Source organism: Triticum dicoccoides, chromosome 6B, assembly GCF_002162155.2.
Source record: "Triticum dicoccoides isolate Atlit2015 ecotype Zavitan chromosome 6B, WEW_v2.0, whole genome shotgun sequence".
Lineage (NCBI taxonomy): Eukaryota > Viridiplantae > Streptophyta > Magnoliopsida > Poales > Poaceae > Triticum > Triticum dicoccoides.
Genome location: NC_041391.1, coordinates 672449497 through 672471406, shown reverse-complemented (window position 1 = coordinate 672471406; position 21910 = coordinate 672449497). Strand labels below are relative to the sequence as shown.

The 21910-nt window shown below is 41.1% G+C and overlaps 2 protein-coding genes across 3 annotated transcripts; both read left to right on the top strand.

Annotated features, from left to right (window-relative positions):
• The first annotated feature begins 1493 nt into the window (after positions 1–1493).
• LOC119326340 (transcription termination factor MTERF4, chloroplastic-like) lies at positions 1494–2880 on the top strand. Its single transcript, XM_037600012.1, has one exon. It carries the CDS (start codon positions 1569–1571, stop codon positions 2718–2720), a length of 1152 nt encoding a protein of 383 aa, XP_037455909.1. The 5' UTR covers positions 1494–1568; the 3' UTR covers positions 2721–2880.
• Positions 2881–11104: 8224 nt separating this feature from the next.
• On the top strand, positions 11105–14738 carry LOC119324620. Of its 2 annotated transcripts, XM_037598395.1 has the most exons (3): positions 11105–12581; positions 13990–14046; positions 14134–14738. In XM_037598395.1, the coding sequence occupies exon 1, from the start codon at positions 11150–11152 to the stop codon at positions 12299–12301; it is 1152 nt and encodes a 383-aa protein (XP_037454292.1). In that variant the 5' UTR covers positions 11105–11149; the 3' UTR covers positions 12302–12581; positions 13990–14046; positions 14134–14738. The 2 variants fall into 2 exon arrangements, with proteins under 2 accessions (XP_037454292.1, XP_037454291.1); XM_037598394.1 differs by having other exon boundaries at positions 11105–14046.
• The last annotated feature ends 7172 nt before the right edge of the window (positions 14739–21910 follow it).

Sequence of the window (21910 nt, the reverse complement as noted above, 5' to 3'; positions counted from 1 at the left end):
ACCTACGACCCCCAGGTCTTTTTTCATCATATTTGCCTTTGCGATCTATTTTCCTTGGCATTTATTTTCAGATCTATTAAACCAAAAATACAAAAATACCTTGCTGTAATTTATTTGTTCTGCGATCTATTTACCCAATCTACAACTTCATCTCACGTTATTTGTCTATCTTGAGGCGCCGTACCCGAAAGGGATTGATAACCCTTTAACACGTCGGGCTGCGAGTATTTGTTATTTGTGTGCAGGTGTTGTTTACGTGGTGTGAGGAGGTTCTCCTACTGGTTCGATAACCTTGGTCTCATCGGTGAGGGAAATACCTACCGTCGCTATACTGTATCATCCTTCCTCTTTGGGAAAATACCGACGTAATTCTAGCAGACATCAGGATACGACATTTGATTAGGGGATATCTTTTTTGAATGTCCTTGAAATCACAACGAGAAAGAAAGAAAAAAGGGCATATGTTTTTAGGAGAAAAAAACCATCTAAGGTTCTTCATTAGAAATGCAAGGTCATCAAGTTCTTTTTTCAATATCTTCTAAGGCTCTTTTAGAAACGCGAGATCATCTTGATTCTTTTTAAGGTCTCACAAGCATGATGTAAAAAACCTAACCTGCAATCGAACCGTTCAGGCTGTTGGTTCAGGTTTTTACTGGTTGGACCGTCGGTTCATCAAGAAAAAACCAGAATATTTAAGGGAAAATTTTGTTTTTGCCACTCTAGATTTTGCCAATTTTTCTTATGCCACTTTAGATTTTAACATTTAACTTTTGCCACTCTTAGGTTTTGACAATTGTCACAATTGCCATTCTCGTGGCAAAAGCAAAAAATTTAGAGTGGCAATTTTGATACATTTCAAAAGCTAAGAGTGGCAAAAATGAAATAAAATTATTTTGTTTTTGCCATGGAATGGCAATTGTGATAATTGTCAAAATATAAGAGTGGCAAAAGTAAAATGTCAAAATCTAGAGTGGCATAAGGAAAATTGGCAAAATCTAGAGTGGCAAAAACAAAATTTTCCCAACATTTAAGATGATTTATCAAAAAAATTGACCTCACATTAAAGGAATACACATAATATTGGATGTTAATCATTAATAAATCACAAAGTGTTATTTGCATATTTGGTTATTGTGTTTTTAGCATGTATTGCCTCACGGTTAGATGTTTGATTCTTTGTTGATGCAACTTTTCTTGAATATTTTCCCAGTCTTTTACTAAGAGACTGCTACACCTTAAAAAACCGAGCAAGGCGTCGGTTCCTGGTTTTTCCAGTTGGTCCGCTAGTCTGGTCCAAATTTTAACACTATGTTCACAAAATCATTTAGTTTTTTTTAGAAGACACAAGATCATTTAGATTTTTTTTAGGGGTACAAGATCATTTAGATGAGTCACTTTTTTTTCCTTGGGTGGTTCTTTTTTTAGGGCCTTTGAGCTGATCTAAATGAGCCCAGCCCAGCCCAGTTGGTCATCCTCAAGGTTGGACCAGAGACACCGCACCAACGCAAACCCTCACCACTCTCTCCTCCGTCTCGCACCATTCCCTCGCCGCCGGCGCCGCCGCCGCCATGCTCCGGCTCCATCGCGGCGTTCTCGCCCAGGTCCTCTCGTCTCTCTCCGCCTCTCCCGTATCCCCTCTCCACCGCCTCATCTCCGCCGCCGCGCCCGCCATTTCCCCAAACCCTAGCTTCTCTGTCGAGGAGTATCTCGTCTCCACCTGTGGCCTCACCCGACCTCAGGCCCTCAAGGCCTCCCCGAAGCTCTCCCACCTCAAGTCCCCCGACAAGCCCGACGCCGTCCTCGCCTTCCTCGCCGGCATCGGCCTCTCCACCGCCGACGTCGCTGCCGTCGTCGCCAAGGACCCGCAGTTACTCTGCGCCGGCGTGGAGAGCATCCTGGCCCCCAACGTCGCCGCGCTCGCCGGCGTCGGGCTCTCGCGTTCCGACATCGCGCGCCTCTTCTCGCTCGGCCGCTCCCAATTCCGTAGCAGAGCCATGGCATCCACTCTACACTACTACCTGCACCTCTTCGGCTCCCTTGAGAACCTCCTCCGGGCGCTCAAGTATGGCTCCCTTCTCTCCTCCGACATCGAGGGTGTGGTCAAGCCCAATGTCGCGTTCCTGCAGGAGTGCGGGCTAGCTACTTGTGATATTGCCAAGCTTTGTATCTCCTGGCGATATCTGCTCCAAACCAACCCGGATCGCCTACGGGAAATGGTGGCATGCGCCGAAGGTCTAGGTGTGCCCCGTGGATCCCCGATGTTCAGACATGCGCTACGTGCTGTTGCATTCCTCAGCGAGGAGAAACTCACCACCAAGCTAGAGCACTTGAAGAAAATGTTCAGGTTGTCAGATGCCGAGGTGGGCATTGTTATTTCTAAGGCTCCAGCAGTGCTGCTGAAGACTAAAGAATCGCTGCAGCGCAGGTCCGAGTTCCTCATGTCCGAGGTGGGCTTGGAACCGACATACATTGCTTATCGGCCAGCAATGCTCATGTACAGCTTGGAGGGCAGGATCAGACCCCGATACTATGTTGTAAAGTTTCTCAAGCAAAATGGATTGATAGATCATGACCGGGACTTCTTTAATACAGTCATGGTCAGCGAGAAGGTATTTATGGAAAGGTTCATATGCCCTCACAAGAAAGCTGCACCGCATCTCGCTGAAGACTACGCAACTGCTTGCAGAGGGGAAGTTCCTGCCAGATTCAGTTTTACGTGAACCAAGACCGGTATGAAAATTGGTATGTAGATTATGTCATTCAGTAGAAAAGGAAACATCGCACTGGTATGCACTTGTTCTTATTCGTGTCATATTGTCAGTTTGACACACATATTGGAACTAAGAGAGTGAGATCAGGGCATCCTGCAAATTCTTTGAAGTATCGATGAGTAGTATTTCTGCACACTCCGTGTCTTTGTCTTCTGAAATGGCTATTGCAGTTTTCAATGCAATCGTCCATCTACCCTTCATGAAAGAATGTTCCCATTTGGCCATCAAAATGATATGAAGTCTCAAACTTCCCTGGGAGCAGTGTTTCTGTTTCTGACTAGTAGTTTGTATCAGTTTTTGTTTATTTGTCTCTTGTAGTTTTGGATGGCCTCCTGGGTGATATTTTTCTAGGGGAATGTGATCTCGAAACTGAATAGTTGAGTAGTAGGCTAGTAGCATTTATGTTGAAAGCCTATTTATATATCAGTATGTAAACAGAAATTTCTAATGCCCTGGTATTTGTACTGGAGAAGCAAATTGATGCGTGTATACCATGGTGCTGAAAAACAGAGAACATTTCATATAACATGGGAACTTATGTTATGGTAACCTTCAAAAAGGTTTTGGCATTACCATGTTAATTTCTGCTATATCTGTAGCTAATTTTATTCCATAATAACATTATCCATATAGATAGTGATGGTATATTTATCCCACTATCCGTAAAGTGGGTCTTATGTACCATCTTTTTGCAAATTTCTATCTGGAAAGTCCTAACAGAAAATAGAAAAAAAAGCTGGATGGGATACCATGTATATAGTCTTGCAGAATTTCAAACATAGGAATAGCATGTAGCTCGGTTTATGAACCAACCTAAGGAAATTGTTGCCTGCACTAAGAATACTCATATCTAACCCTTTTTCACATGCATTTGTGTACTGTCTGTACTATGCAACTAGCTTACAGGTACTAACATGCGTTTATCAAATGATTTAGCTTGCTGTCTTTTATGAATATCAGCTATTGTGACAAATTCTTCCATGCAGGTTAGAATGCTTCCGCAATTTCCTTTTGGTGCTACTAAATTTAAATTAGTCTTTTGGAGTGATATAGCCCACTTGGTTTAGTGGTCACATCAATTTATTTGCTCCATCGACTGACATGGAGAATTAGTTGCTTCGCTTTAGGGAAGATACATAGTATTTTATCATAAAAATAGTAGCTCACCAAACTGATCTGTACGCGACTTTGGTTAGGTCTATTGCACCTCTGGCTGCAAATACGACTTGAGGATATGTGTTTGCAGACATTGTTATGCTATCACTAGAAATTAGTTTGCTTTGTAGATTCTAATTTACTATCATCATGTGGTTGATAATTAGATTTATAGTTAGCTGTCAGGCCCTCCTTTTCTTGTCGGTTGTCTATACAGTGTTCGATTTGTTAACTTAGTTCCAAGTAGTGATTGTGCTATGCAGTTTTGTTTGATTTTTTGCACACATAACTGCCCTCAACCAAAATGTCGAGTATGCATGCAAACAATATCACATGTTCTGGTAATGCATCCTTTTGCGTCACAGGTTGCCTCTATGGGATGGCATAGATATTTAAGTATTTTGATGGCTGACGAGATATTTAAGTAATCCTACGGTTATGTATGGGGTCAAGTTTCTCTGTTTTAGTAATTCTCGTGCATTAAATAAATACCTCCAATGACGCATATTCTCCTAGTTTTTTTTCAATTGGTAGCTTCAGGGGCATTCATTATATCTCTTTACATTGCTCCCCTGCCTAAAAAGGGATAATCTAAGGAAAAACTCAAGCATGTGGAGGCTGTGGCTTGCGTTCTCTGCTGTGAGATGGAATATATTCACTTATCATGTTGATTATGTTATTGCCACCATGTGTGGGAGTTATTGTCTGAATTTTCTTCCGGCTGGTGGGTGATCACTTTGATTCTTTGGTTTGGTGGTGGAATAGTGTCCGAAGAAAGTGTCTCTTTAATATGCATGTGCACACTGTAGTAGCCGTTTGATCTGTCTGCTGACTAGGTGATACCATTTCTTATAAGGTTTAGGTTGATGAATGTGAGGATAATCTGGCACTTGATGCATGCACTCTGGCAAGGTTTTCCATGATTATGCTGACAATGTGCTTCAGTGTCAGGTTTCTCTAGCGCTATGGCTTGGAAATGATGTACTCTCAGGCTTCTGTTTTCCCTGTTGAGCTAAAAGAAAAAATCAGCATTGTCCTGTGAGATTTCTTCTACAAACTATGGACTCTATTAGTGTAAAATGAATGATTTCCTTATGATATGATAATGATTCTTCTTCCATTCTAATTAACAAATTTAGCTAAGGACAAGCAGTGTGATGAGGTTTAGCTATTATAGCCTTTTATCATGTGAATATAAACATTAGTCTATCAAAATAGTACTTATATCCCTTTTTCAGATCTTCATTGCATAAGCTCACAAATTTTTTGTTCAGTGTATTCCTTTTTACATCCTTCCTTCTAGTTATGACCTCCAAATGTGTGCTTGCTGTGATGGCTTACACACACTAGAGTTTATCTTGAAATATGGAACTTGAAAATGCTCCCTGGTTCTGCTCTGTTATATATATTCTGCATTGCTAATCCGGATAAAATGCATAGTAGTTGGTTAATTTTGCTTGAAAACTTTTGACTGGTGGAAATGTTGGTCCAATGGTTGTGTATGCATGATGTTTTACATAGCAGTCAGATGATGTGTGCCCTCTGCTAATTATAATTTTCCTTTCTTGTGCTCCATGATTACGCGATTGCCTTGCTGGCCCTTAAAAATATCATTGGACAAATTACTGTTATGTTGCAGTCGCTCCTCTTGTTTTCCTCAATTATAATCTCCTAGGCATGAAAATATCTCCACCAGTTTGTTCCCGGCAAAGGAGATGAACTTTTACATGAGCATAAACACTTGAATACATCAATCGTGTGGGCTTTTGAGTCTGTTTATTTGCCACCTGAACCCTAGGGTACTGCTCAATATCATTGTTTCATCAATAGGTGGCATAAATCGCCCATATACCGATTATGCCAGTGAAGTTAGTCTAGCATCTTTACATGCTATTCCTATCGTATGCAATGCTTTTTCCGATATTGACTTTCTGTTTCCTGGAATGGTGTTGGCAATGAAGCGATAGCATGTGAAGTGGCTAGAATGACCGGATTTGTAGCTTCTGGCTTTACTTATGAGAGCTCTACAGAGGATGAGTAAAGGACAAGTACAATTTTGTGTTTGCTCTATAAAAAATGCCAGAAGGGAACTACAATCTACAATACTTCCAGCTCAGCTTGTTATAACTCACTCATTGTTTCGCTGGCTCACATGCACACTGGCGGAGCTTGACAAGTAACCGGGGGCAATTTCAAACTTAAAACTAAAAGCAAAATAAAATATGCATGAAACAGATGCGACTAATGATATAAACTAAAACATGTGCGACTCACAACTTGTGGACATAATGAAATCATTATTACTTCTTTGAATCGTTACTTGAAACAAAAATAAAAAATATTTGTTACTTCGTCTCTGAAATAGGACATGGCTGACCGAGTTAACATGTGAATCAGCTTCTTTAATTGATATACACAACGGGTTAACCCCCATGGCAATCGATTAAATGGCTAACTGAGTTAGCATACGATGATCTAACTCAAGTTAACATGGCAACAGAATTTTACACGCCATGAGAACTTCTCCGAATCAATTTTCTTTAGCTGAATTCAAAACATGTCGTGCTTTCACACTCCCTCAATTTTCTTTAGTTGAATTTGAAACATGCCTTGCTTGCACAGTCTCTTCTCTAGATCAATTTTTGTTAGTTAAATTTGGAACATATTGTGCTTGCACCTTCAGTCCCTTCTTCAAATCAATCTTCTTTAGTTGAATTGGAACATACCATGCTTGCTCCTTTAGTCTCTTCTCTCTAAATCAATTTTCTTGACTTGAATTCAAACATACAGTTCTTGTTTCTTCATTCCCTCGGCAACAGCAACGTTTAGCTCACTGGCGGTTGTCGCCTTTGGCCTTTGCAATTGTGCGCAATGCGAGAAGGGCAGCATCAACGGTAGTGTGCAAATTGGATGCAGCAGGTGAGCTGCCGGCATGGCATGCTAGCGTCCGGTGGCATTTGGCAGATGAAACCTTGATGGGTCAATTGAAAAGGGGCTGAGCATTATTGGGGAATTGACAGGAAGACCTAGAACCAAATCGTTGTGGAGGTGATTTACAGAGAGAAAGATGGGATTCCCTATTTATGCACATTTTGTGTCAAAATGTCATACATTCACATAGGGGACGGTCTATCTATGGAGCGATTGGGCCAACCCATTTGAGCTCATACCTTTTTCGGTCCGGTTTTGGGATCCTTCTAGAAGGTTTTTGTCAGGTTTTTACCGGTTTTGGGAACCTTCTAACACATTATTTAACCATTTTTTTCCTTTTTTTCTATTTCTTTCCTTTTTCATTTTCTATTTCAATTTCCTTTTTTTCTGTTTTCATACTATTTTCTCTTTCTTTTCATTTTCATTTCTATTTTTTTTTCTTTTTTCACCTTTTCAAGTTTATTTTTCTTATAAAAAACTGTTTGGAAAATTTACATATTGTTTGGAGTTTCAAAAAATGTTCCCTTTTTTGAAATTTGCTCAACACAACAACAAAGCCTTTAGTCTCAAACAAGTTACGGCAGGTTAGAGCTGAAAACCATAAGATTTTGCAACCAACTCATGGTTCTGACACATGGATAGCTAGTTTCCACGCGCCCTCTGCCCATGACTAGTTCTGTAGTGATATTCCAGTCCTTCAAATCTCTCTTTTATGGACTTCTATGTCAAGTTTGGTCTATCCCGACCTCTTTTGACATTATCAATGCTCTTTAGCCGTCCGCTATGCATCGAAGCATGTAGAGGCCTGCACTGACTATGCCTAAACCATTTCAGATGATGTAGGACAAACTTCTCTTCGGTCGGTGCCACTCCAACTCTGTCCCGTGTATCATCATTCCAGATTCAACCCTTCCTTTTATGGCCCCACATCCATCTCAACATGCGCATCTCTACTATATCTAACTGTTGAACATGTTGCATTTTACTTGGCCTCAGCGCCATACTATTGTAGGTCGAATTGCCGTCCATACAATTTTTCAAAATTTTCTTAGAATTTAAAAAATGTTCCCTTTTCGCAAAAATTGTTCAAAGTTTCAAAACCTTTTGGGAATTTTAGTTCAGAATTAGTCCGCGGCTTCAAAATTAGTTCAGAATTTTATGAAATGTTCTTGTTTCCAAAATTAGGTTTGGAATTTCAAAAAATGTTCCTGTTTTTAAAATTTGTTGACAAATTCAAAATATGTCTGTTGCTTTGAAATATATTTAGAATTTTAAAACATGTTCCTCTTTTTAAAATTTTGTTCGGGATTTCAAAAAACATTCCTATTTCTAAAAATTTGTGACAGATTCAAAATTTAAGCAAGTTGGGTTCGACAAATGACATTTCAGCCTTCTAATCTTAATTCGATTCCACTGCACACACAGTAGTTCATGATCAGACTATTGTTCTTTTTCAAAATGGAACTAACCTTCACATGACGCAAAAGCATGCGGAGTTTCAGATCAGAGAAGCCAAACGAAAAAAAAATCATAGGTGCCTAGGTATACTGTCGTGAATGGCAACATAATAGAAATAGTGATACGGCACACAAAATTGTTTTGGTGAGAAGACTGAAGATGACTCTCATGATTTATATGTGACCTTTTTTTACAGATTTTTTTTATTATGAGTGAACTCACATTTTATAGTTTTTGTGCAAGCTATGTTTTTTATGGAACGCAGAACAATGGTTGCTATCCTTGTTTTCAGTTTTGCAAAAGGGAGAGATGTCTATTGTCTCTACTTGACGTTGTTGTTTTGGTGATCACCTTGATGATAAACTGTTAAGATAAGGAATTGAAAGAAGAGTTCACGTATGTTTTCATAAAAGATCATGTTTTTAAATGTCAAATATTGGATGTAAACCATTAATAAATCACACAGTTTCAGGCCGCCGGTTCATCAGTCCATTTGCGAGGAAAACCCAGAATATTTAAGGTGATTTATCAAAAAAGTTGACCTCACATTAAAGGAATACACATAATATTGGATGTAAATCATTAATAAATCACAAAGTGTTATCAGCCTAGTTGGTTATTGTGCTTTTAGCATGTCTTGCCTCACGGCTAGGTGTTTGATTCTTTGTTGATGTAACTTTTTTTGAATATTTTTTCGGGTTTTTAGTAAAAGACTGGCACACCTTAAAAAAAAACAAGCAAGGTGCCGGTTCCTGGTTTTTCCGGTTGGGCCGCTATTCCGATCGAATTTTTAAAACTATGCTCACAAGACCATTTAGAGTTTTTTTTTCAGAATACAAGATCATTTAGATGAGTCACTTTTTTTTACGATGCTATTTTTTCCGGAATATCCTATTTACCGCATTCTGGGTCAAAGAGTCGACGCTTCGCACAGAGCCACCTATCAAGCGCTAACCTTGGGCCGGCCCATTTAACGTGTTCCCGTAATTCCGGTTTTGGGAACCTTCTAAAGTTTCCGAGCCGGTTTTTCTGGTTTTGGAAACCTTCTAGATGGTTCCCTAAACCGGTTTCTTTTTTTTTGTTATTTTCTTTTTTATTTCCTGTTTTTTTTTTCGTTTCTTTTTATTTTTCAAGTTTAATTTCTTTATTTACAAAGGTTCATATTTCAAAAATTGTTTGGAAACTCAAAAAATTGTTCATGCTTTTAAAAAGTATTCATTTTTTAAAATGTCCGTGTTTACGAAAATTGTTCATAAATTCCAAAAAAATTCACATTTCTAAAAGAAAATTCTGGAATTCCAAAAAATATTTCTGTGTTTTCGAAAGTTGTTCGGAATGTTTCTTTTCAATTTTTAGTACATTTTAAATAATGACCAGGATTTCCAAAAAAAAATCTGTTTCCAAAAATTGTTCACAAATATTTAAACTGTTCTCTTTTTCAAAAACAATTTCAGGTATTCAAAATTTGTTCCCGTTTCAAATTTGTTTGGGATTTCCAAAAAAAAAAATCTCCATTTCTAAATTTGTTCTAAATATGCAAAATATGTTCGTGATTTTGAAAATATATTCTCCTTTTCAATTTTTTGTTCCACGTACTCAAAATTTGTTCCCGTTTCAAATTTGTTTCTGATTTTAAATTTGCTCCCGTTTCAATTTTTTGTTCCATATACTCAAAATTTGTTCCCGTACTCAAAATTTGTTCCCGTTTCAAATTTTTGTTCCACGTACTCAAAATTTGTTCCCGTTTGAAATTTGAAAATTTGGTTTTGGATTTCGAAATTTGGTCTAAAAATTCTAAATATGTTCGTGATTTTAAAAATTGTTTCAACAACATTCGGAGAATTGTAATTTTTGACCCTGTTTTCAAAAAACTGTTCATAATTTCAATATATGTTCTCAATTTCTATTTTGTTCCAATTTTTGTTCACAAAAAATGTTTGAGATTCCTCAAAATTGCACATGTTTCGACAAAATATTTGAGTTTCTCAATTTGGTTCACAAATTTGCAAATGTTCGCATTTCAAAAAATTCTTCACTTTTCTGAAACATGTTGAAATCTTCAAATTTGTTCCCAAATGACTAAAAATGTGTGGAACCTCAATTTTGGTTCTTTATTTGGAAAAACATTCAGGATTCCAGTGTTTATTTATTTTTAGTGAAAAATTAGAATTTCAAAATTTGTTCAAGTAATTTAAAAATTGTTCGAAACTAAAAAAAATCACCTTCACAAATATTAGTTCTTGTTTTTAGAAAATGTTCACAACTTTTTTATAATCTGTTTGAAGTCTCAAAACAAATTCTTGTTTTCTAAAAACTTTTTTGAATTTAAAAATTTGTTCACATTTATTCAAAACTTCGTCTCGTGTTTTCTGAAATGTGTTAAATTTTCAAAAATGTATGCACATACAGAAAATAAAATGCAACATGGCATATCCCGCAACTTAAAGCTTAAATAAGGTCGCGATGCAGTTTTAATAGCTAGTAACTGTTATCTCGAGTGGCTAGTACCACTCGCTGAGGACTCTCAATGGGCTTGGCCAGTCGAGTGGCTAGTTCTTGTTTTCGCGATTTTAACGGAAACACAGTTCGCCGTTGCCTCTCAATGGGCTGGCCCAGTCGCACGGCTCCTGTGCGCAAACTGACAATTAGCCCTTGGGTGGTTCTTTTTTTTAGGGCATTTGAGCTGATCTAATAAATGGGTCTAACCCAGCCCAGCCCAGCCCAGCCCAGCCCATCCCTACACGTGGGGTCAGTTGGTCATCCTCAAGGTTGGACCAGAGACACCGCAACAACGCAAACCCTCACCACTCTATCCCCTCGCCATCGGCGCCGCCATGCTCTGGCTCCGTCGAGGCGTCCTCGCCCAGCTCCCCTCGTCTCCCTTCGCCTCTCCCTTATCCCGTCTCCGCCGCCTCCTCTCGGCCGCCGCGCCCGCCATCTCCCCAAGCACCGGGTTCGCCGTGGAGGAGTACCTCGTCTCCACCTGCGGCCTCACGCGAGCACAGGCCGTTAAGGCCTCCCCCAAGCTCTCCCACCTCAGGTCCCCTGCCAAGCCCGACGCCGTCCTGGCCTTCCTCGCCGGCCTCGGCCTCTCCGGTGCCGACGTCGCCGCCCTCATCGCCAAGGACCCGCAGTTCCTCTGCGCCAAAGTGGAGAAAACCCTGACGCCCGTCGTCGTCGGGCTCTCTGGCCTCGGCTTATCGCGTCCCGACATCGCGCTCCTCGTCCCGCTCGCCGCCCACAAATTCCGCCAGAAAGCAATGGTCTCCAAGCTGCAGTACTACCTGCGCGTCTTCGGCTCCTTGGACACCTTCCTCCGGGTGATGAAGTTTGCCAATGTCCTCTCATGCAGCGTCGAGAGGGTGATCAAGCCCAATGTTGCATACCTGCTAGAGTGCGGCTTAGGTGATTGCGATATTGCGAAGTTGTGCATCTCAAGACCGAGGATGATCGCCAGCAACCCGGAGCATGTTCAGGCAATGGTGGCGTGCGCTGAAAACATAGGTGTGCCTCGTGGCTCTGGGATGTTCAGGCAAGCACTTCAGTCTGTTGCATTCCTCGGCGAGGAGGAGATCACAATCACGGTGGCGTACTTGAAGAGCACGTTCAGGTGGACGGATGCTGAGGTGGGCATGGCTGTTTCTAAGTTTCCACCGGTGCTGAGGAGGTCCAAGAAATCACTGCAGCGCACATTTGAGTTCCTCATCTCCGAGGTGGGCTTGGAATCGGCATACATTGCTCATCGACCCGTACTGCTAGGTCTCAGCCTAGAGGGCCGGCTCAGGCCCCGATACTACGCTGTAAAGTTTCTCAAGGAAAATGGATTGCTCAAGTGTGACCCAAGCTACTATACTGTTTTCAAGGAGTCCGACATGACATTCAAGAAGAAGTTCATACACCCTCATAAGGAAGCTGCACCGCACCTTGAAAAAGACTACGATGCTGCTTGCAAAGGGGAAGTGCCCACTAATTTCAGATTCACATAAGCCAAGAACGGGCTCTGATGTAACTGTGTGCTGGTTGTCCGCTGCTGTATGTCTGTTAGATGCTGGGTTGGTGGTTGTTAACGAGTGATGAAGCTGATAATTTGATCCCTGGATACTGATATGTAATGTCACCACTCAGCAGAGAAGAAACCATGGATTGGTTATGAACTTTTTCTTCCTCATTCATGTTTTAAACACATGTATTGGAACTAAGTAAGTGTGAGATCAGTCCATTTCAGTTTTCAAGTTAGTCGCCTGTGCATTGAGATAATGAGCCAAGGTAAGTTCTCCTTCATTTGTGGGTAATGCATTCCTAATGTTCTATTACTGTTTTTGCAATTCATAGTGGATAATTTGAGGATAAATCTGATGCCCTTCCCAAACTAGGTAAATGGTGGCTTTAGCTTAATCTATTTTTCGGTTATGGTTTGTTATAAAAATCATTTTGGTTTGCTCATATGCAGATTCATAGAGATCTGTTTTTGCTTTAACTAACAAACTAATGATAGACTTAATCATTCAAATCTCCTTTAGTTGGATCAGAGGTAATGATTTGGAACCATCGGTCATATTGGAAATACCTACTGGGCTGCAGAACGAAATGTACAGGGCTCACATCGGTTATCTGCTAAAGAGGGATGCACACTTAACTAAACATCAAACTCTCATATGGAGGAGGTTTGACATCATTTAAGTTTAAGTAAATAAACTTAGGTGTGTCTGTCCATTCTTATGCTAGTAATGTTATTGAGACAATGGAGAAACACTTGCCGCTAGTAAACTTAGGTGTATTATATCCTGCTCTGCACGATTGCCATAAATTATGTGTTTATTGTGGATGGCAGCTTAAGATTTTTAGTTCATTATTGTGTTTTCGTCCTGTGGGTAATTCTTTGTGCCAAGCACCACCAGAAGGTTCACTAGCAGCTAGGTAGTGTTTCTTCCTTCTATGTCTGAGCTAGCTCTTCTTCAGTTTGGCAAAAACTGAGTGATTAATTTATTGCTTTGGTTGGTGTGATTGTGAATATACGCACCAAACAGTTGGTATCATGTACATACATACTCTGAATACATGGTCTGAATTTGTGCAGAGACTGCAGGTTCTTAGTTACTTGCCCCTAGTATTCTTTTTTGTACGAAAAGCTGCATATAATCTGCTAGCTTTTGGGGGCACATTACTTCCAACTGGCAACATAATCTGTACTTGAATTAATTTCTGCCATCTTGGGTGTTCATCTGGATAAAGATATCATTGAAGTTCAGTGATGGATAGTAAAATTTGATACCTTTGTCTGTATGATTTTTGCAAGGGAAAATTAAGGTTTTGAACTATGTTTGATCTGAAAAGACAAAGAATTTCAGTACTTTCTTTAACTTCCAAAGTAACTGCCAAAGCATGCTAGAATTAGTTTAACTTCTAGTTGTCAAGCAGATAAGTTGTAGTTATCATGATCTGTTTTTTTTTTTGTAACAAAGTAAGCATTACATGCTGTCTGTACTTAAACCTTTCATATGTCCACTTATCTCCAGATTAGGTGTTTGCTACTCCCTCCGTTCCAAAATAGATGACTCAACTTTGTACTAACTTTAGTACAAGTACAAAGTTGAGTCATCTATTTTAGAACGGAGGAAGTACATGTCATTTTGCCCTGTTGTTAGTGCTCTGCTTATTTTACTTGTCGATGCAGGGTTATGGAAAGGTTCCTGGGTGTAAGAATTACTTTTGTTGGAGATGGACGTTAAAGGTGCATTATTATTCAACTGTTGAACTATTTGTTATTTTCAGCAAGACACAAACCTGTTGAGGTTTTTACAGTGATTTTTCTTCTTAGGTTTCATCAAGATTTTGTTGCCTTGTTGGGAACGATAAATGGATATTTTGTGGTGGTCCATGCAGTAATGCATCATACACTTGAGTGTTTATATGTTTCATCAAGTTTGTTTGACCTATGATGATATTGGAGGCCAACTGTACATTGACTTGTCCTGCCCAGTGAAATGATAAACCCGTTCCCCTTGTAAGTTGCAATTGTTGTGATTGCTAGGAGAGGCCTCTTGTGTTTCGCTCTATTTCAGAGTGTAGCATAGATGGGTGATGTCCATGCTTGAATTACTTTGCTTTCTTTATCAGGATTGTATTAGAGTGTGGCCCTGTTGCTTCTTGGTATCATTACTAACAAGTGGCATGTCACTTTTACTCATGCTCTTTACAAAAAGTACCCTCAGATTTTAGTTTACACATAGTCAGCTGCTGGTGTCGAAGCTGCTAGTAACTTGAATATGAATTTTCCTTGTTGATCGCCTGATTCGTGTCGAGTGTGGTTGAGTTTGTAGATATGATACTCCATTAGTTCCACCGGAATGGTACATGTATCCTGGATGGAGCTGATGCATACGTATCCTTTTCTTTTTCTTTTCCTTTTTGTACATTTAAATACAAAAAATACCAATCTAGTTATTAGATAGCTGCTTCAAGATCAAACTTGACTCAGGCCAAGAGCCTGTCGTTTGTAGATACTGATACCCATCACTTCAGATTTAATTGTGGAAATCATTTGGTATGAGGAAACATTGATGATACTCAATTACTACAAACTGACCCCCTTCGATGCACCAATGTACAGCAAGAAACCATTAAGCTCTAATTCCTCAGCGAGTCGGTTTATTGGATATTTTGTTCTTCAAAATGTTATTGTTTAAATTATTAGAGCAACGTCCAAGAACCAAAATACATGAGTTTAAACCGGAATCAGTAACCGTGCTTAACGGCTTTCCACGCTCTTGCATGTTTTTGCATTTGAACCTTGCAGAAAACAGGACATGGCGAGGATGCACTGAAACTGGATGTATTGTAGATGCATTCTGCTTTCTTCTTCCTTCCTGGTGATAGGTTGCTTGCTATGTACTCCCTCTATAAACTAATATAAGACTTTTTAGATCACTGTATCTAAAGTCTTTGTTGGCTCCTCTAGCTTTGATTGGTTTGCACATTAAGCTTCATGCTTCCTCTCGCTGAAGACATTTTTGATCTACGTTCAACGTCGGAGCTGAAAGTTTTGTATTCTGAGTCTTCCTTCCTGACCTACAACCCAAGTGAACAAGTTGTCTATAGTAGGTGAAAGTTGTTTCTGGATCTCTTGGACTTAATTGGCAAAGTCTGATTTTTATTTTCTCTAATGGCAGCCGAAACAATTTTATCAGTAATGATGTACCAGTACTGTTCTTTCCTTTCTCTAGAGGTTATCGAGATTCAAATAGCAATCGTACCTGGTTCCCGAAGAACGAGATCGCACCTGTGAAATTCACAATCGTGCCGGCGAAAAGCACTTGAGAATCTGGATCAGGCTGATGGAAGAGCGACCCTTTGAAAGTGTCCTGCGCTGCTGTTCTGCAGGACGCAGTGAGCAAGTAACTAGGCGCCGCCATGTTTAGTGCTCGTTTTTTCTTAACTCGCTCATGTAACTAGAATCTTTTTCGGAAATAAAAAAGATTCTCAAATTTGGAAAATCTTAGGAAGTTGGAAAAATGCTCGCGAACTCAAAAATTGTTCGCAAAATTGAAAAGGTTTCTTGCATTTGAAACAATTCGTGAACTCCAAAAATGTTTTGAATATTAGAAACTGTTCATTAATTTGGAAAGAGATAATGAACTCAAAGAATTAAAAAAAGTTCACGAACTCAAAAAAGTTAGCAAATATAAAAAGTGTCCTAAAAAAATTCATGAGTTTGAAGATTGTTTGTGAAGTTGAACAAATATCCACAAACTCGAAACATGTTCGCAAAATCAAAAAATATTTGTGAATTTTGAATTAGATTTCATGATTTTTTAAAAATATTCAAAAGTTTGAAAGATGTTCATGAATACTAAAAACCACCTCTCGTCTCATGCGGGCCACCCAGTAACTGATTTTTCTTGTACTCGTGCCCACTTGCATAGCAAACTTAAGCTTCTTTTAAATGTCGTTCCGGCAATGTTCTAGTGTCTAGATCTTTTTTCTCTTTTGATTTTCTGTTTCATTAATTTATATTATCAGTTTATATCCTTTTTGTTTCTTTTTAGTTTACAATTTCCTTAGGCATTTTATTTACTTATTAATTTTTCTTTCTTTCTTTTTTTTCTTTTTCCTGTTCTCTATTTTATTATCAGATTTCCCTTTTAAACACATGAGCATCATGTATCTACTTTGATGTATACTAGCAAAAGAGCCCGTGCGTTGCAACGGAAGAAAAAAAATATAACACATGCATCTAACAATGTAACCATGACTCAAGACCCCAATAGGTCAATCTCATTTATATCAACATGACATCTTATCAGTGTTGCCGTTTATCCTTCTTCCCAGTCGTCGACGGACATGCATGGTTATATATGATTTCTTTCGTCTCCAATTTGATTTTGCTGAGGTGTTTATTTTCAATCTGGATCGGCACTGGTACAAAAGAAAGACGGATCATGCATTATTGATTAATGTTGTGTAAGCCTGACAATGACGGTTAGGTTTTCTCTTCTCTATTTCAAAGTTATAATCTTGTGAAGATTGGTTGCCTCTGCCTTTTTTGTTTTGCCTCTGACTTGATGCTACAAATTGTGTATTGTTTTGCTCATAGTCCGTTGTATTTTGCACTTTGGTTGGAATACGAAAAATCTGGAATGGTTGAATAGTAACTACTTTCACTGTCAGGCACACAGTTCTGTTTTGGCCAAATTCCTTGGAGCGGGCAGTTTTGTTATTACTTTCCCTGTGCTAATACCAATGTGATGTACATGTAACTAATATATCCGGCCAAGAGCTACCCTCGACGTTTTTATGAACTCGAGATGCACGACTAATAGCTCTCAATGTATGTAGGTATTGCCATGCCTGCAAACAAGGTAGTTACTGTTAATATTATTACTTTGACGATTTCATGAGGGACATAAATAAACATAGTTAAATTTAACTTTTTTAGATGAGTCAAATTCAACCATGAAACAAAAAGGCAACGTGTGCATATTTTCAATGCATGGCGCTTGCTTAGACACTTATAGGCAAAAAACTAAATACTTAAAGAGTAACAATTATGTAAGTGCCCTCCTTCAGCCATGTATATGGATTCTGTTGGGAAACCGGGGCCATCGAGGGGTGGCGGCACCCTAGTGCGTATCTCACGGGCTAGCCTTTCTCATTTCCCCCACTTTAGGTTAAGTGGGTACTTATTCCTTGACCCCCTACCCCCTATATAAAGCAACGAGGAGCCATCATTATAACATCTAATCATTGATTAATAAAACTGGTCTCCTCCATATCTCTCTGTGTCATTTACTTTCGCGTGTTCGACTACTTCGACTACATCGTTTACGATGCTCGCCCCTCGCTCCGCAACCTCGGACCGAACTCGCCGGCGGAGTTGCGGAACACGTTATCAGCACGCTTCGCTCCATCAACTCTCCGTCAAGCCTGCATCATGCAGGCTTTCGTCGATCCCGCGGAGGTATAAGATCCGATCCTCACTTTTGCAAAAATGGATTCCTCTCGATACTGCGATTCCGTTTTTGTGATTAGATTATTTTTCGGATTTAATCTACCTATGGTGTGGATTTTCCTTCCAAGAACCGAGTGGACGAACACGCCGCCGACCAATGTCGATGTTCTTGAACTAAGAGGAACTTGTTGACCGCACTATAGGGAGTCGGTACATATCGCGATCCAGATGGTCGCGGTACCACCGCAAAAGCACCAGATGTGCCATGCACCGTCGGAGTTCCGGATGAACGCGACGAAGATACGCATCCCGAGGCCGGCGTCCAGGTCGCCGTGTTGTCCACGATCCAGCTGGTCGCGTGCACCGCACCGCGTCCTGCTGACGCCCTCGTCGCCGTCGGGTCCTGCTGGCCGCGCGCCGTAGCCATCTACCGGCCGCGACCCTGCTGGTCGCGCGCGCCGCGTCGCGTCATGCTGACGCCGCCGCCGCAGCCGTCCCACTGGCCGGCTCGTCGCCGAGCCCCGATGGCCGGCCTGGCCGCCGCCCCCGCAGCGTGCTGCCGCCCGCCCCGCTGGCCGGCCTGGCAGCCGCCGCCGCCGCGAGCCGTGGCCGCATCACGTGCTCTGGCCGCAGCCGCCGTGCAGCGTCCCGTGCTGGCCACGCGCCACCGCGCCCTGCTGACCGCCGGCGCCTCCACGGCTGCCGCCCGCCCCGATGGCCGGCCTGGTCGCCGTCCCCGCAGCGTACTGCCACCCGCCCCGCTGGCCGGCCTGGCAGCCGCCGCCGCGGCGTGCCGTGCTGGCGTGAACGCCGCCGCCGCCGTGTGCCCTGCTGGCGTTCGATGATTATTGCATGGCAATGGGAATCAAAGTTGAGCACTCGGTACCACATGTTCATACACAAAATGGACTTGCCGAGGCATTGATTAAAAGAATTAAATTCATTGCCCGACCGCTCCTTCAGGGTTGTAATTTACCAACTACATGTTGGGGCCACGCGGTGTTACACGCAGCTAATCTCATCAACTTTCGACCGTCGGCCTACAACATCCACTCTCCTGTTGGCGATGGGACCGATCCATAAGTCAGGGATATATGTTGGTTATGAGACTGTGTCCATAATTAGGTATCTGGACCCCATGACAGGTGACTGTCACACGACTCGTTTTGCTGATTGCATTTTTGACGAGGATTTTTTCCCGACTTTAGGGGGAGAGAATCAACCCCTTGATTCTAAAATTCGATAAATCACGTGGCAAGCCATGGGGATCCACACTCATGACCCGCGCACTGCTGAGACTGAGAGAGAAGTCCAAAAGATAATAGATTTGCAGTCTTTAGCAAATCAACTGCCTGACCACTTTAGTGACTTAAAGACTGTGACAAAATCGCATGTGCACGTGCACAATGCACCGGAAAGGGTTGAAATACCGAAGAAAAATGAGGTATTATGCAGAATGATGATCTATGAAATGAAAAAAGCTGGATGCTATGGCATTGGGTTCATTGACCCAAATACCATTAATCAAGACACATGGTCACAACAATTCTATCAAAAAGAAACAGAGAAAAGCTTGCTAGAGTTCTTGAAGTGCCTAAATACCAATCAAGATATACTACTTCCTTACAACTTCGGGTGAGTCACACTACTGTCTTGTTACAAATTCTGTTATTGCTTACTAGCTAGATGTTAATAAGTGTATAGGTGTTTAGGGTAGTTGATGAGTGTTATGCACTTGCCCACTTAATTTATACATGCAAACGGGTGCGCATGTAGTTTCCACTAGATCTTGATAATCATTCAAGTTGACGAAGCAAAAGTTGAAGTACTGGACTCGCTACTTAAACCAGTTACTCAGTACGAAATCATGAAGGGGATGGTCAACAAGTAATTTCAATCATTATCAAACTATATGCCGGCCTCTTAAGTTCATCATGTCCGGAGATCAAATAATTAATAACTCCTTTATTCATTTTCTTTGCCGGCAGGCAAGGCTTGGGAAAAGTACATCAAAGAAGTTCAAGGCCAATGGAAACCAAAGCTGTATTGGTATCGACCCAAGGTAATTACTTAATTAGTACTAGCTAGCTACCATCTCTTTAATTCTAGTTTCAATACCATTAATTATCATGCTTGATTAATTATTATCTGATTGAATTCTATTCTCGTAAAGGCCATGCAGCAGGAGCAGGGGAATGATTTATGTGCATACTACGTTTGCGAGAACATTCGCATGATGGCGTTTGAAAGGAGCAGATCCGATAGACAGCTATGGGTACATTTGCCAGAACACTATTCACAATTTTTACATCATTATCGATATCTAATATATACACACAACTAATACATGCATATTGATCTCCATCTTTAAAGTTCAATGAGGTGCGGGGCAAGCTCCTACCAACGGATCGCGTATGAGCAATTCAAGAAGAAATAACGGGATTTTTGCTCGACCAGGTCATAGATCCCAAAGGCGAATTCCATTACCCGCTTCCACGGTAATGCCTCCATGTGTAGGAGAAATTGTATATATACATGTGTATGCATGTGTGATGGTGGTGCGAGACATTCGATGATATATATATGATCGGTTCTACGAGAAATTCTATTTATATATATGCATAATGTGTACAGTATGTAGTATCATAAAATACCAACAAATGAGAAAGAATTAAATGGAAAACACAAAAGAAAAGGAAAAATAAATCATAAACCCCAAACCCCAAAACCTTTTAGTACCGGTTGGTGTTTCCAACCGGTACTAAAGGTCTCCCAGCCCCCCGCGCGGGCTCGTGCCATGTGGTGGCCCTTTAGTAGCGGTTCATGTTGAACCGGGACTAAGGGTGGGACCTTTAGTCCCCACCCTTTAGTGCCGGTTACAGAACCGGCACTAAAGGGCCTTACGAACCGGTGCTATAGCCCGGTTCTGCACTAGTGTTACAACCAGGTTATCCGGATCTGTACCTCAGACGGGTGAAGCCGAAAGCTAGCGTTCTTAAGGAATAATTGGTCGGAAAATATACGACAGACTATTTTTGCAATAAATATGAAATCGGCTGCCCGTAATCCGAATGCAAGCCTAGGTATGCATGATTTCGCATGTTGACCCAAGGAAAGGAACCCTTAACGGAATTCTTAGAAGATGCTTCTTACGTTAAACAATAATATAACATAACCCCCCGAACAAATTTTGTCCATTCGAGCAATATGACCAGATTGCCTGGTTTCCACAGATACTAAATATTTTCTATTTTACATAGTATATAGAAACACTCCGACTTCTTGATTTGGAGGTGGAAGCCGAAGGTCCGCGATGACAAAATTTTATATAAAGTTCGGCAAGAGATAAGTTTGGTCATAAAGTACATGGATACATAGAGTCGAACACCTACTCTATTTCTATGCCATCTATAAGGCTATCTAGTTTACAATCTTCTTGCGAATACTTCGCCGCTATCATTACTTGGTAATATACCAAGTTTATAGGAATTTCTTTTCCATCTAGTCCCTGGGGTCCAACTCGGGCCATATGATTTGGATGGAGTCCGGTGTAGCATGTCTTCACCATGGCCCATGCTTCCCGTGCACCTTCCCGGCACGCGTACGTCTTCCATAGCTCGAACCGACGCCGAGCACCTTTGAACATGTCCGCCAACCCCTCCATAGTTTCTGGAGGGGCATCGGATGGCCATAAGGCTTTGGCCATATTCTTCATGGCTTTTCGGGCGCGCTCGTGCAACTTTGATAGTTCTTTTAGAACATCGCTTTGAAGCCCGGACACTTCCTCTTCGTCGCGGCCGGTTAACAAACCTGCATGAATGATATTTCAGCATTCCGTAATATATGCTTTTATTAGCACTCCGGATGGTTCTAGAGTCTTACCGAATATACCGCCCTTCAATTTTTGGTTTTCCTGTTGCGCATCCAAGAGTTGAGCCTTTAGGCTCCTTATCTCTTCGGCTTGCTTCCGCACTTCCTCTTCATGTTTTTATCTTTAACGCCAGTCATTGGGGCACTCTTCATTTCTTCAAGCTCTCAGACAATAGCATTTAGCTGTGTCTGGCTTGTTTCGGGCTCCTGGGACAATATGATGTTCTTCTCTTTAAGAACCTACAGTCGTAAACGATCCTCAAATCGGTTAGTTCCA